Here is a 16,745-nt window from a genome sequence, read left to right on the forward strand (position 1 = left end):
GAATACTGTCCACAGGAGTTTCTGTAATTCAGAAAAACCCATGTTCAGAGAGTGCATATTGAAAACTATTTTTTTTGTCCTCTCCTTTCTTCTCTAAATTTGTGGAGAAAGAGGAATTTAAATGAAACACATATGTAAAGCTAGGTCACTTTGGATGATAGGATTTAGGTTTTTGATTTAATTGTGAGCTTCTGAAATTTTTAACCTGGCTTAGATTTTTTTTTTAAAGGTATGCAGATGTTGCTCCACTCAGTGTTGCAATATTTAAGTGATTTATATACCATCCTCTATTTTTCAGAAGTAATTGAGGAGTTGGCAATGTACAGATTTTTATCAAGGCTTAAGGTGAACATAGCTGCATTTTCTAAAGTAACTTTAGTCATTTAAACTAGCAAGGGCTGGATTTAAAAAGGTAATCAGAGTCAATACATTTCTTGTGGTATTTTCAGGGGGCATCTAACTTCTTTAGAACTCAGTCTTTCCAAAAGCTAACCAAGAAATGCTTCTGAAAGTTGTGTTAGCTGTTAATATGGACATTTAGGCTTTTTAATACCCTTAGAAACTGGATCTTAAGTGGAAAATTGCCTTAATTTCTAATTGCACTTAAGTTGCATGAAAAACATTTATTTTGGGGTAAGAAGAGAGACTTTTGAGCTTCCTGTGTATCTCTGTGTATTTTTTCCTAAGAGGGAGATAGTTTATTTTATTAGTTGCAAATTTCTTCCAAGCGTGTGATTATGGCCAAATATTAATAACTTTATCATTATAAGCTTCTGTGTTATTTTGGGTGAGGCACGGGGAAAGAAGATAATGTTTTTCTGTTCTGCCAGACATCTGTGTACTTGCATTCATTTCAGAGGATACCAGATCTTAAACCAGACTTAACTTTCTTGGCAGACCAACAGCTGGAATGTGAGGGGGTTTGATGCTTAAACCAATAAAAAGCAGTTCTCATGATAGTATTAGCAAAACAGTTATCGACTTGTAATAGAAAGTAGTGATGATCTCTGTACTGCTGTAATGAGAATACACTAGTAAGTGATGGTTTGGCCTTGTTTTGGTGGTGGGCATTTTATTTAGGCATATGAGTTTCATGAACAGGACTAAAAGATGCAAGAATATTACTTCACAGAAGTGCTTTTTGTCAGTGAGCGTCTTGTAGTATCCCCATTTTACAGCCAGGACTCTGGGCCACCAGAATTGCACATAATTTCCACATAGGAGCTGAGAACTAAATCCAGCATGCCCGTGTCCCATGCTTGTAACTTAATTATAACTCCATCCTCCTCTTTGTTGCTAAATGTTCAGTGATCTCTGATCTGTGGTCTCTAGTGGGGGCAGGCTCGCTCTTAACAGCTAAGAATAAGGAGAAGGGTGGTGTGTTTGTACTTGGGGCTGTTTCTCTTAATTATAAGGTTGTATATGACAAAGGAACTACATCAGTCTGTGTGAACAAACTCTGAGGCCAGTGCTGCATTGTGAAACCAACACTTCAGTGATCTGACGTGTGTGAAAGTGACACACACCAATAAAACAGCTTTGAGCGCTTTCAAGAAGCAAACTGAAAACAAGGGACAGTGAGAGTCGTTGTTTCCTGGAGATTTGCAGCTTGTAAAAATTCTTGAAGCAGGGTAAATGACAGAACTGGGGTAACTTTACGTAGCTGTGATGGAAAACTCTGGATTTTTTTTTTTATTTTTTTTTTTGCCATGTAGCAGAGGCAGAATTTTGTTCAGGGAGAAGTCCCATCTTCTTTCTCATTCATCCGTCCACTCTTAGAAGCTGCGATACAAATAGTGATGGATGTCACGAAATCATTGGTATGTCTTCCATGTCAGCACAAGGCAGGCTGTTAAATAGGTGTTGCTTCTTCACAACTTTGAATTCCCACATCTAAACCCCTTCTGTTGGCTTTGATACTTTTGAGGTGAGTTAACAGTCCGGGTTGGGAGAATCAGTTAGAGTCTGGATTCCGTTTTTACTGCAGTTAGTGAACCACTTGCTGCACAATGACAATTTCAGTATACCACTTGTAAGGTAATAGTTTATATTGCCACAGTTCCCCCCCTGCCTGCTTACTTGTTCTTTGAACCAGACAACTCCTACAGCTTACAGGGGAAAAATTACAGAGTTGAAGTTTACTGCTGGGCAGACTATCATGTAATGAGCCTCCAGCAGTCGTCACAATATGTGGGTGATTACAGCCTTAATAAAGATACAACAATTCAGTGTCTGGGTCAGCCAGTGTCTTCAGTGAAGTCATACCCTCAGTGTCACTGTGGGCATTTTCTCCTAGATACTTTGGCATGGTGATGTCGCTATGCCTTTGCAGACCTCTAGACTACAGACTTGTGGAGGAGTTCGTGTTGGTATCATTTGCGTTGTTTTTAATGTGTCCTGACTCAACTGTTACTTAAGCATTCACAAGCCACTTTTGCTGTTTTTAGAAGATTGTTTTTGGCTTTTTTCTTTTTTTGAGAAAATGATATATAACGTATAAGAAACTCATTTTTTTGTTTATTTGTATTAGGAGGATCCAGTTTGGTTCTAGTCTTTGGGTGTAAGTGTGTTTGTAGATGTGAAATAAATGAGGCTTGGCTGAAACAACCAGTTCTGAAGTAGCTATGAGAACCAGCTGAGGGCCCTTATAAAGTCTGGCAGTTGAAATAGCAGTAGCTTAAATGGAGGCATTTGCCACTGTTGAAAACTAAGCCATGTATGGGTTGAAGGGTTTTGTTGGCTTATCTCTTTGTTCCTTTAAAAAGTTGTTTGGTTTTTTTTTAAGGAGAAAAAAGAAAAAGGGAAGTTTCCAGATGAAAATATAGCATGAAAGCACCTTCTGGTGCCTGAATTTCTGTTGCAGGAGAGCAAGCTGGTGCCTCCACGTTGTACAAGCACATGAGTCAATGTCTAGGTACTGTGGGCGGTTAGACAGCTTGAGTGCCTTAAGACTGGCTTTAAGATAGCAGTGTAGATAGATCTAAGTGCTGAGAGGCAATTGTGTGAGATCCGATCCTGGCTCTAACACATAGAACTTAAAACTTACCCGCAACCTCTGTACTGTGTCCTGGTGAAGGCCAATGTTGTCTGCCTTGCAATATGCAGTGGTGGTTCTCATAATGGTATTCAGTAGGTTGGTCAAACTTACAGCTATATAGACAAAGTAACGATAGATGTGAGTTACGGATCTCTTTTCATTGAAGTTTTTACTTTTGTTCTTAATTTAATCTTTTCCTACTTCCCTAGTTCATTTGGGACAGACCTGCTCTTAGAAAGGCAACTCATGCTGTGTGCTTGGGCTTTGCAGGAAACAGGAAGCTCCAGAAACTGCATGAAATTTGCTTGTGAATGTTTTAACCGCTTGCTTTTCACCTTCCCTCCATTGTCTTAAGGACACTTGCACTTTGAATATTGATGTGTACTAAGAAAATATATTCCATGCATTACTAACTATATCCCTTGTGTGTGCAGCATGCTTATATCTGTTCCAGAACATATACTTTGAAGTAATTGCACCCATTCTTTTTACTGAGGAAAGGTAATTACAAAGGCAAGCACACTATAAAATAGCCCCCTCTTTATTTTTTTTTCTTACCATACCAAGTTGTCCCTGACTGACTAAATGCCTTACAGCAGGTTTGGTAGAGAGGAGGAGTGTTATTCATTGAGATTAGTAGGTGTGGCTGCTGGAAAATCAAGCAACCCTAGTATAAGGTCTGACCTTTCAGTAAAGCTACAGGGTGCAGTTCAGCATTAAGATGCTCTATCCAGTATGAGTTTCACTTACATTTTGACTGGGTGATTTCTCTCTCTCAGTTTTTGGAGAAAATGGAACCTATTTTGATAGTTGCTTTTTGGTTCTGGAGCTTAATCACCTTTAACTCTCTGATTTCCAGGTGGAACACCAGTATTCACACGTATTCACTGTGACAGTAAGGAAAGCCACAAATGTCACAAAAGGAGCAATTGGTGACATGCGTGAGTATATCTCTTTCTATTTTGTCTCTTTTTTTTTTTCTAAGAGACTGTTGCCATAGCCAGGGGGAGATGACACATCAAGCTTGTCATGCATTGAATGATTGTTAGTGGGTTGGTGTGTTTTGTTTTTTTTTTGTCTTCCTTGTTAAAGCTAGGGCAATGTACCCATTTCATTGCTCACTCACTCTAACACAGAAAGCAAATTTGCCGCTCCTTCTTTCCATTGATCCAAAAAAGCTGAGTGAGTTGTAAGCAATTTGCCTACAAGCAAGCAACACCTACACTTTTTTTTTTGGCTCAGTCGGAAGTGCTGTTCTGAGTATAGTGAAACTGGCAATTGCCGTATCTTCAAAAGGCTGTGGTTTGGTGGTGGGAGCACTTAAAAAGAAAGAAGCCCAGAGCTCTGCTGAGTCAATGCAGTAAAAAGAATTAAAAAAAAAAAAAGCCAAAACGGATGAGCAGATCTCATGGTGGAGAGCTATATGAGACACCAGCACTTCTTCCCCTTTCTGTTAGGCTTCTGAGCCTCTGGACTTAGTAGCTGAACAGGAAACCACTAGGAAGAATGATTCATAAAAACTCTTGTCTGCTTGTAAGGAGGGAAAAGGGTGAGAATAATATATTGGCTGAATCTGTAAAAAGAATATTGCCCCTTCCTTGATTATGATTATTTTGCTGTCAGGTTGTCTCTCCCTTTCCCTGGTGCTTCATGCAGAGTGTTGCATAGCCTGACTTGCAGGCTCGGGCTGGGAGGATGTGTGGTGCCTCCTGCTCTCTTATCAGGCTTGTTTGGCAGGCAGTTTTTTCTCTCCCAGCATGTTCCTGGAAACTGCTTTCAGGTCAAACTACAGCAGCTGTTCTGACACACAGGTTTGCTTCAGTGGGTTGACAGTTTTTTTTTCATAAGTAGTGTCTACTGTTTGATATTAAACTTGAGGAGTAAGTGGGAGGGACAGTTGGAAGGGGAGTGTTCAAGAACCCCAAGTATGATGGAAGAGAGGGGAGCCCTGCCAGAAGGGGAGAAGAAGGAATTAGGAATCTGTTTAGCATCTACTGTGGGGTGAAGGAAAGGAGCACACAGAGAAGATGCAGTGGAGTGTTATGTTGGTGGCCTCTGAGAGGGTCTTTACATAAGAAGACCTTGGGAAAAGTGCTGTGAAGAGTAGAACAAGGGGCCCACAGGTTTGCATGTGTAAGAAGATGGGTTAAATGGAAAAACACAGGTTCTTGGACACAGAGGTCTCATGACAGAGACAGTGTAGGAAACATGGGAAGGGAAGAAAGGGGGTTGAAATGGGAACCCCATGATATGATATTAAAGGGACTATGGAAAGGGTGAAGAAAGCTGGAAGACCATGGCATTCTTTTATTTTCTTCCCCACCCCACCCCAGACAAGTATGGTCCTGTAGTATAAATTCCAAATATTATCCATCAATATAATTGGACTTTTTTCCAGACAAAACTCTTATCTTACCAAATCATCAAAACCAAAAAGCTACTCAAGAAGAACTTTTTATTTTGATAAAACCTGACAGAACTATGCTCAAGGGCCACTGAAACCTGTTTGGTTTCCTGTCTGAGGCAGTTACAAGTGCTCTGTAACCTGAGGCACCTGCAGTCCGGGGCATCTCTGAGCGAGCTTCCAAGTTCCTGGGGCTGCTTCTTAGAGTCCTGGCAAATCCCCTGAAGTGAAAAAACCAGATCATTGCTTCTGTTTTTATTTTGGGAAAGTGAAAAATGTTTTTATTTCCCACATATATACAAAGCTTGGTGTGTTGGAGCCTGGAAGCTATTTGATCAAATCAGTAATCATGTTAATTACTTAAGAAAGAAGCATGAAGCTGTAAGCAGTGGAGGATCTTTACAGCTGATTGTGCCAGCCAATATATATATTCTTCTTCTTTTTTTTTTTTTTTTTTTTTTTTTTAAGTTTGATTTGCCAAAACTTTAACTTCTTGAAGGAATTTTTTAACTTTTCCATTGGGTTTCTGATCTCAAGGATAGGATTCCCTGCCAGGGAGGGTGGCTGTCATTACATAATATGAGATGCCTTGGTTGGGTTGGATACCTGAGTGTTGCTCTCGCATGACAGACACTACCAAACTGTTGACTCTTCTGGTAGGTTTCTCCTGATTTATTCTGTTGTTGTTGTTCCAGTTTGTGTAGACAATGACTGCTCTGTTGGCAAGAGAGGTAATTCTGCACTGTGGTGGTGATGGAGGTCCTGGTAAACATGGGAGATTTTGTATAATGTTCTGCTTTTCTTCTTTTTTCCGTATCAGTCTTTCCAAGACTTTCTGGAATAGCTGAGTAAATCTAAGTTTACTAAATATGTGGAAATGCTTATTTTGCTGTTTGTGTGATATTTTTCATCTTAAGAATTTGAGGTCCACCTCTGCTCAAGGAGTTTTAGATGAGAGGTTTGGTGCGCATGATGCCTCAACTCTGTGGGTGGTCATGGAGGGCCTGATTTCTGTAGCATAGTTATCCATATGTCTGTCTTCTCAAGCCTAGGCTGGGGAGATACACAGTATTTTAAGCAAGTTTTTCAAGATTTCTTGAGCTCTTTATTAATGGAGAGCATAAATGGTTGTGTCATCCTTAAAACTAGGTAATAGATGCCCACTACACTGTAACTTTCACAGGCAATGTGTTTCCTTGAGTGAACGGTTCACATGCACAGCACTACTGATTCAAGACATATTTTTAGTGTCCTGGCTGATCTGGGTGGCTGGAACAACAGAGAAAGCTGGAGCTAGCATAGCTTCCAGCCCTCTATTTTTATTTTATTTGGCTGAGATTTCCCATTGTCTCTGTAAACTTTAAAATTTTTGTAGAGTGATCTGACAAAGACAAGCAATCAAATCTGAATCTGGGTCATACCAGGATCTGAGTAGCTAAGCTACAGTAGCTGGTTCTGTTTCTCACTGATAAAGCACATAAAAATAAATAAAAATGGCAATAATTGCATCATAAAAATTTTCCATGCAAATGCTTTTCACATATGAAGGAAATTAGTCTACTTACACCAATTTGTCATTCTGTGAATGGTGTGTGGGGATGATAAATGAGAATTACTGTAAGAATGCATGACCCAGGATGTTGGGGCGGGGGGGGGGGGAGGTTTTGATAGCAGACTCCCTCTTTCCCAGGAGTTCATTCAAGTACCTTCTTATTTCACATATCTACCCATTTACTGTTGCCTTTGCATAGGAGTACTTCCTTTACAGATTTCACTTTTTTTTTTATGGTGTCCCTTTTAAGGTGACTCTCTCACTCTAGATACTGCCCTATCAACATCCAATCAACACAGCTCTATCTTTACAAAAGATTTAAATTCTATTTTAGTGACTACTTTTCTAATAGCTGTGCTGAACTTTTCTGGCTAAGTCTTTTTATGGGCTGGAAGATTTATGAAATGAGCAAGTGCAGCAGATGTGTGGTGGGTTGACCTTGGCTGGCTGCCAGGTGCCCACCAAGCTGCTCTATCACTCCCCCTCCATCAATAGGATGGGGGGAGAAAATATGATGAAAAGTTCTCATGGGTCAAGATGAGGACAGGGAGATCGCTTACCTATTACTGTCACAGGCAAAACAGACTCAATTTGAGGAAATTAATTTATTGCCAATTAATTGTAACAGAGAAGGATAGTTAGAAACAAAACTAAAACCACCTTCCCCCTTACATCTCCCTTCTTCCCAGGCTCAACTTCACTCCTGACTCTTCTGTATCCCCCCTGAGCGATGCAGGGTGATGGGGAATGGGGGTTGCAGTCAGTTCATAACACATTGTCTCTGCCACTCCTTCTTCCTCACACTTTTCCCCTGCTCCAGTGTATGATCCTTTCCATGGCATAAAGTGCTTGATGACCTTCTCCAATGCGGGCCTTTCCTGTGGGCTGCAGTCCTTCAAGAACTGCTCCAGCGTGGCCCCTTTCCATGGGGTACAGTTCTTCAGGAACATACTGCTCCAGCATGGCTCCTCTCCACAGGCCACAGGTCCTGCCAGAAAATTTATTCCTGTGCAGGCTCCTCTCTACAGGCTGCAGCTCCTAACAGGAATCTGCTCCTGCATGGGCTTTATGTAGGCTATGACTTCCTTCAGGGCACATCTGCCTGCTCCAGCGTGGGATCCTCCACAGGCTTCAATGTGGATCTCTGCTCCACTGTGGTCCCCATGGGCTGCAGGGGGACAACCTGCACCACTATGGGGGAATCTCTGCTCTAGCACCTGGAGTACCTCCTCCCCCTCTTTCTTCACTGACTTGGTATCTGCACAGTTGCTTCTCTCACATTTTCTCCTTCCTCTCTCACAGCTACTGTGCTGTGGTTTTTATACTTTCTTAAATGTTATCACAGAGGTACCACCAGTGCGGCTGATGGCCTCAGCCTTGGCTAGCAGCTGGTCTGTCTTGGAGCCAGCTAAAACTGGCTTTGTCTGACATGGGGGCAGCTTCTGGTATCTTCTCACAGAAGCCACCCCTGCAGCACCTCCCCCCCCCCCAACCTGCCACATAAACCCAACACAAGATGGAGTATCTCAAAATCTGCATGATTTTGGTGAGGATTTATTTATCTTAATTGCTTAGCTTTCTGCAGTTCGCAGGGGTCAATAGACCTTGTAAGATCACTTCTCTGAGTGGAGCTTTTGGAAAAACCTTGCTTCCAGTCCAGTGAGTTCTTATATAGTGGATGTTTAGTTTTGCATCTACTCCAGATACCGCAGCATACTGTAGAGCCTTTCCTTAATTCCATGACAGTATAAGAACTTGTAAAAAAAACCTACAATCCCAAACTGCAGCATTCTGGAACAGAAATGCTTGCAGACTGTGGTGGTTCTTTCCATAGGATCTCTCCCCTTCTGGATTTTCAGGGGGCTTGGTGGAAGACTGGGCCAAAGGAAGCACTGTAAAATTTGTCTGTTTTTCTTTAAGTATACTGGCTTTCAAAGCAATTGGTAGCATCTACAAAGGAGACCAGTTGTATGACTCTACTCTTAAAGATCACTAAACTTGCTTAATCCTGTTTTGGATTTGCAGCTTTTATTTGCTTCATCTACTTTTGATGCTATGATAATAAACAGTGTAATTTCAAGCATTTTAAGGAAAAAGTCTTTAAACATTTTTATTTTTAAGTTTAGATAGCTTGTGGCACTGGTACCAGCTTCTGGTACTCCCAGTTTCTGTCCAGCTATTTGGAATTAAGGATGTATTTTCACTGGAGTCAGGCTGCTCAGATAAACAAGCTGAAGTATTGGGAGCAGTCTGGTCAACAGAGCTCAACCCTGGTTGCAAAACTTGTTAACATGGAGTTGGAAAGCAGCTCCTGTAAGTGGCTGTTGGTACAGTTAGCCTGTGCTGCTGCAACCAGCAATAGACGTCCCCCACAAGTCAAGGAGACTTTCTTCCTTTGGGGCAGTGTCTCTGATGTGCTTCCTGGTTGCCTCCTGCTTCTCCAAAGGAAATGAGAAGCTGTTGCATTGTGTGGGATGAGTGTGCACCTTTCCCTGCCTGCAGCACCAGCCTGGCCCTGTCTGTAGGTTCTGCTTCAGCACTGTGGAGGGAAAGAGGAAGTGATGTCCACTGCGGTTTCAGTCACCATTTCTCTCTTCATAGGCCTTTGCCCTGGGGTTGTGCTCACTGTGAGCCATAGCTCTTGGTGTTGAAGCTGGCTTATATAAAGCCAGAGTCACAGTAGTCTAGTGCGGTTTAGGTATATGTGTGGAGTGTTTTAGACGTCAGCTAGCTGAAGGGGAAGGAATTGGAGATTTGCCTGCTTGTGTTAGAGCAGGGACACAACAGTTTGTGTTACAGCAGCTCATTCAGGACTAATCTAGCTGTTCTCTGTATCACAGCTGGCTGGTCTTGCACCCTGACTTAGCTACAGTATGCTTGATTTAACTGTTGAAGTGTCATCAGATAATGCTTTTCCTGCAGTGCCCTGAAGCAGGACCTGATTTTTCCAAGGGAGCTTCAAGAAGAAAACAAGCCAAACTCCTCCCCTTTGCCAGCCTAACAACCTGGAAGAAGTAGGTCAGAGTTGGCCAGTCTTCCCAGTCCTACAAGTTGCACGTGCAGATCTTCACGTGGGCAGGAGCCATAAGATGTACTATGTGCCTAACAGAGCAAAGCAGAGGAGGAGGGATGGAAGTACCTTGCAGGAAGGAGATAGAAATAATCCTATTTGGACCAATGCTGCTCCAATCTGCATTAGAGTGGCCTGGATGGGCAACTGAGTCCCAGGATGACAAAGCTCTGTGGGCTTCAGTAACCCCTTTTGATTTGACTCTTCCCAACAGCCCTTGTACCAGCCCTGCTGTTGATCATGTCTTGTAGTGGTCCATGCTCCATCGGCAGCCATAGTCTGATACTGAAATATGTCTCCTTAAAAGATGTGTGTCTTCAAAAATGAACAATACAAGTTACAACTGCTTATGAAATATCTACTGCAGATCTCAGTCTAACATTGAGGATGCTGTAGACTAGATTTCAGTTTCCTTGACACAGGCAATATTTTTGCCCTGTTTTGGGTTAGCCAGAAGCAGTGCTGGGTTGTGAAAGTTGTGTTTGAAGCAGGCTCATGTGTTCCATGGTGAAACTGATCCAGAACATGCTGTTCTTTCCAGTTTCAAGAAGTATCTTTTCAATGAGAACCAAATTCTGTCTCTGAATACTTGCCATGTAGTTATTGAGGCAAGGACTGTTTCTGTAAAATGTTAGTGAAAACTTGTTTTCATCCTAGAGGAAGGCTCTCCTGTTACTCTGTAATGATAACATCAAAGCAGTCACGCTGTCTTAGACCAAGGATCCATCTTGTCTGATGCTCTGATTGAAGGACCTCTTTGTCTCTCTGCTCGAGGCCCTTGCCATGCTGTGACCAACTGCAGCCCCAGGAGAATGGAGCTTAATGGTGATGGGGAACTGTTTCTGTTTCATGTGCTGTCATATCTCCAGGCAGAACTTTGTGGTGGGGCTTTCCTGCAGGGAGTTGTGGATGCCACTGTTTCTCCAGTTTGAGCCTTTCACTCCCTCTGTTTAGGAGGGGTTTCCCTCCTTTTATTCCATTTGTCCTTTGTAATAATTTGATTTCTTCCTGCTTTCTTTTCTTTTCCCTCTTATCCCCCTTCCTGGGGAGGCCTTTGAAGTTGTGTTAGGATCAGGCATTAGCCCAACCCTAAGGGAGAATCAGGAAGAACATAAGTCGTAGTCAGATACAAAGGAAAAATACGAACAGGGTAAGCATGTGATACTTTCCTCTGATCCTCTCCAGGCACTCAGCTGTCTTCAGTAAGGGACTCCCTGAGCTGGATGTGCTTCTGATGTAATTAGTAGCCTTCACTGAGTTTCTCTTGCATAAACTTCACTGGTTTTCCTTGAATCCACATAAGTTTTCTCAGCCACAGCTCCTTTCATAAGGAGTTCTGCAGGTTGCTATCTACTGCATGAAGAAGACTTTTAATTTGTTTTGGAAGTGGTTTTTTTTAAAGTGTGATTTGAAGCATCCTCTAGTTACTGTCTCGCATTTTGCAGGATGCTAACTGTCCCACATATCAGTCTGTTTTGAAGAAAAGTTCTTACAAATAAATAAATGTGTTCATTTACGTATTTCCGACTGAACGTGTTCTGAAAAGGAAGAAAATAATCATCAACCTTCCTCATTTCATCACTACAGTAAGGAATGCTGTTGTAAAGCCTGTCATGAAAAACTATGCTCTATCAAAGCATCCAGCCAACAGTGTTACAGGACAGCTGAAATACAGGGAATGTCTGCTTAATGCTAGGTTATGCCATACTTAGTTGGACAGATTAACTCACACGCATGATCATCTCTTTCCCTTTGTGGACCTGTTAACATTGATGTGCATACGCTGTTCTGACTTAGGGCTTTGAAATCCATTTTTCAGTCCTGTAAATGAAATGCCTAGAATAACGCAACTGAGCGTTGAGGTTGGGGCAGAAACAATTCACAGGTGTCACTATTTTTGAGTTTCCTGTAATTGCTTGCAGTAGCAATGATGATGGTTTTGCCAAGATGTGATGTTTATGTAGCCAACCTGAGCCTATACTTAGCTACGGTTCTGCCCAGTTAGGACAGCTCCAGGTTTTTAAAATGTTCCTGGCAATTGTCTGAATTGAAAAATCAAGGGAAGAACCTCTTCTCACTCAAAGGCCTGGAGGCTGTGCTTCAGCAATATAGTAAATCAAGCTCTAGGGCTGCTGGTAGAGGACCAAAACCTCTGAAGCCTCTTGATACCAAACACAGATCCAGTGTAAACTTGTTGTGCGGATACAGAAAATGTTGCCAGTTTAAATTTGTATTAGCAGACGTTATGCCAGACTAGGAATAATCTATACTCCATTAACTAATATAAATCTGGAATAAAAGTCATATTGTGGGTTTTGAGTAATTTACCAGGAATGTGATGATATGCCCAAACCTACTCTAGACCAAATTATCACTGCCCAGATCTGGCATTACCATGGACCCACAGTCAAAGATGAACTAGGCAGCCATGCTGCCTGATCCTTCTCTCCTGCTTGTGTCTTTGTTGGCAGAGTGAGGCATTTCACAAGTTTAACACTGAAAAAGCTCTTAAGAGCTAGACATTTAAATTAATTAAAAAAAACCCCAAACCCTTTAGATTCTGGCACACTACTAGGAAAACAGATTTTTCTCTGGGCTATTGCAAGCTAATATTTTAGTCACTTTTCACTACTGTCTGTCTGCAAAGGGAACTGTACAGATAACCTAGAGAACTGAATATTTTTTTTGGTCTTGGCACTTCTACAAATCTGGTTTGAATGTATGAAGGGTTCAGCTGACTTGTTTGGGTTGTTTTTTTCCTTTCAAGGCTGGATCAGTGAAACTGCTAGTGGTGTCGCACCCCAGTAAACTGGGTGGTAGTGCAGTGCCTGTGCTGGGAGTTCAGTTCTTTCCTTCACTTAAGTAACGCCAGAGATGAAAAGCACTGTAATAAAAGGCACTAATAATCTGTAATAAATTTATTACCCCATCACAGGATTTCTCATAGCATAGCTGCTGCTTTGGGAGCTGCCTTACTTCACTTGTAGTCACCTTCCGCTCATGAAATCTCTCACTGCATCATCCCCTTTGCAAAATCCCTCTTGAAGATGAATGTCAGAAGCCCTGGCATTCCCTATAGTACCTTAAACACAGGCAACAAATAATCTGTCACCTCCTCCTTGGGACCCCTTACTGGCAATCTCTGTGTATACTCCTGGATATTTTAGGTTCTCTGTGGCCTTCTGGCTTGTCTGCAGACTCTTAGTCTGGCATCTGTGTTACTGCTGGTCTATGAATTTGTCTGAAGACTCAGAAATATCTGCTCCATATGAATGAGAGGCCTGAATTCATAGCAGACTCAGCTACAGTCCTGTTTGAAGATGGAAATTCAGAATGAATCTAAAAAGACAGATCAAAAGTTCAGCCTTGTTGCTGTTAGCTGCTGCAGTGTTTTATGGTATTGAATGGAGGACTGGTGATTGTGTGGCTGCAGTATTTTTTAACACAAAGATTACCTAAGAGGGTGATGAGATTCTTTTGCATGTGGCAGTCTGACACAGCCAGTTCTGCTCCTGGCATTCCTGGGCTCCTCCTGTGCTCTTCAGGTGGCAGAAAAACTTCCTGGTTTCCAAAATCGTACCACCAGCCTCCTCTGCAGCAAAGACTACATACTTGTCAGGGAGGTTATACCAAGCTGATGTCTTACCCTGAGCACCAGCATCCTAATTGCACTGTTTACCGTCCCCTCCATCCAGTCACACGACAAAGTAGCGTTGCTGGCTGCTCTATGAGGGACCTTGCAGCTTTGCCTTTTTTCCATTCCTCCTCGCCCATCTGATACTGAATTAATTAATCAATTAATGGTTCCTATGTTCTCTTGAGCAATGGAGACACCTTTTTTTAGAGCCTTGTGTTAGTCTGTCCTTTCACTAGTTTGCAGCAGAGCAGGGGTAAGCCAAATCTGATAATGAATTTATTTGTTAATATGTTGTTTGGGAAACATTAATTATTTGGGAATTATTTATATTTGACCGTTATTAGTAAATACTGTTTTTAAGGATTCCCTTTTTTAAAACTAGAAAATCACATTCAGCTAGGAAAAACCATGATTTTAAAATTAATTACATTTTCACCTGACTCTAGCAGAGTGACAAAATTGTATTTCTATGCCACTGTGAAGCATATTGTCCAGTGAGCCGCATAAAATTCACTATTTAAATAAAAATTCAGTTATAATTTTTAAGCACACAACAAAACTATGTTTCTGGCCTAGGAAGAGAGTCGTGAAGCTCACACCATGCTGGATTACTGTGATCTATACTAGTTAGTGTTCAACCTGTTGAAAACTCCTTTGTGCCACCTGTTTTGGGTTTCTCTAGGCAAACAGGTTTGATAACTTCCATAAAATTCAGAGGAGCCCTGCAGCCAGACAGCAGCGAGTATGTGCTGCACAGCCTGCTTGAGCTCCCTTCCCCAGCCTGAACTGCTTGTGTATAAGGCATAGCTGGTGTTTTTTAGCTTCCTTGCCCTTGGAGGAGAGGGAGGTAGTCCAGCAATTCCCATTATTAGCTTGGCCTCAGTCAGGCCGCTCGGCTGCATGTAATTTTGTGCTAATCAAGTTGTACTGTAGTGCAGTAAGCCAAAAAAATGGTGGAAAGTAGGCAAAGATGGTTATTTGGGACCTAGTAAGATTTTATGAATGGGGCTGCAGTTAATGGTGGAGGATGTTGGTTAGCTGGAAGGCAGAAAACTCCAGTGAACCAAACTAACGTAGTACTTTAAGGAAGTTCTGTCATGTACTTGCTGGAATATTCCTGTAAATGCATGAACATGGTATCTGGAGATCATGGGTCCAAAAAATCTGGATCCAGATTTACTTTCTATAATGGTGATGCATATATTAACTGAAATGAAAATTAATATAGCTTGCTTTAATATCCCTTATGACCACAAGTGTTTATGATGTGCTCTTGTAAAAAAAAAAGACAAATTCTTATGGTGCAGAATTTTTTGTAGCAAACCAGATTTTGGAATACTTCAAGTACTTTGCATTTCTTTCAACTTTTGATGGATAAATGAGATGAATTTTAATGTATGATGGCAGTGGCTTCATCCTTGGTATTTTATATTTGAACAAGCTTTCTATAGTTTCTTTATGTCTCTTATGCTTTTGAAATAATTGAAACTGGAATGACTGAAATACAAATTATATGTCTCAAATATTAATTATATTAATATGGGGGCCTGATGACAGTCATCTCACCAAATTAGTAACATAAGATCAAATGGTTTCAAGTCATTGTAGAAAATTTTACAGGTTTCTTTAACAGACAGATTGCTTAAAGCATTACTCATTTTTAATGTGAAAATGATTGATCCTAATTACTGTCCATTGTGTGTTTCACTTCATGATTCACAATGTAGTCTAGAGAAAAAATTCTATAGCAATTACTTAACCAGGAGATAAAACAAACAAGGAAAAGTCATTGAATCCTTACTTCCTACCTCTCAGCCATTTCTTAAGCCAGTGTGTTTAAAAATAACAGTTTAGATGCAAACTCTGCTTTTGTTATTGGATATCTGTATTCAGCCCCTGCAGATTTGGTGGATGCTGTAAATCTTACAAAAGGATTATTATGAACATTTTGTTAATCACCTTCATAATTCATCTAGCTATAAGCTGCTAATTGAAGGACCCTCTGTTAGTTCCAATGACATCAGTGCTGAAACTCTTAATTTTATTTTTTCATGTAAAGGTGGGGTTTTATATACACTTGTACTTAATTGTCAGTTAATATTCGCTTTTTACTGATAAATGATAATGGAGTCTGGTCTTTCTATTCCAAAGCGTTATCTGTGCCATTATGTATGAAGCTCTTTGACGCTGGGAGAAGTATGACATTTCAGTTGCATACACATTTTCAGGCACTTACTGTAGATAGTCAAAGAGTGCCAGGAAGAGAGGAATATGGAATCATACTATACAGTCACTGTCTTATGGTAGTGCATGTGTCCATTTGCAAACCTTCCAAGTTGTCCATTTGCAAACATTCCAAACTTTATCTACATTAAAAAGTTGAGATGCATTGCAGATAACTAGCCTGCAAATTATGGAGGAGTCATGCGAGAATGCTTGTGCAAAGAATAGCCCAGAGCCTAGCTGAGCTGTATAGAAACTTCGTTTTCTTCAGAAGTGACTGAGGAAGAAGTACAAATTCTTACACGTTGCTTATTTCGAAAAGTCTGTGGTTGGTATTTGAAGTAGGCTGCTAAAATAAATGAGCAATTCCACGACAATGTTGTCTCTACATAGATAATTCTCTTGTATTGATTACACTCACAAAACATCAGCTTTTGACCCATAAACCATTTCATAAAGATGCTTCCTTTTAAAATCAAAATATAGATAACAGCAGTGATCAAGCTACTTCTCACTTACATTTTCAGATTAATTTTCTTGAAAAACATACTTGGCAAATCAACTAGCAAAAACACAAAGGGAAATAAATACTCTATACAAAAGGATACACACTCTGTCTGTTTTATCTGCGTTTGATAACTTTAACATTTTGAAATACATTAAGTGAATACTTCTGCATTACTTGCCAGATTGCTGGTAGCTAGTTTTTGGTCCCCAACCAATAATAATGAGGAGTAAGATTTTCATTAATACAGTATAGCTTATAGCAATATCTTAATCAGAGCACACAGTCTTCCAGTACTTTTTGTCTTCATCTGAAGA

At 40.9% G+C, this 16,745-nt stretch overlaps 1 protein-coding gene across 3 annotated transcripts in view; it reads left to right on the plus strand.

The window, feature by feature from the left end:
* PLA2G4A (phospholipase A2 group IVA) overlaps positions 1–16,745 on the plus strand; it is an 85,939-nt gene that overhangs the window by 21,010 nt on the left and 48,184 nt on the right. For all 3 annotated transcript variants that reach the window (XM_075038710.1, XM_075038711.1, XM_075038712.1), the window contains one exon: positions 3,897–3,978. In XM_075038710.1, the coding sequence (XP_074894811.1) occupies positions 3,897–3,978 (82 nt within the window). The remainder of the gene's footprint in view (positions 1–3,896; positions 3,979–16,745) is intronic.

Source organism: Buteo buteo, chromosome 10 (assembly GCF_964188355.1).
Source record: "Buteo buteo chromosome 10, bButBut1.hap1.1, whole genome shotgun sequence".
Classification (NCBI taxonomy): domain Eukaryota; kingdom Metazoa; phylum Chordata; class Aves; order Accipitriformes; family Accipitridae; genus Buteo; species Buteo buteo.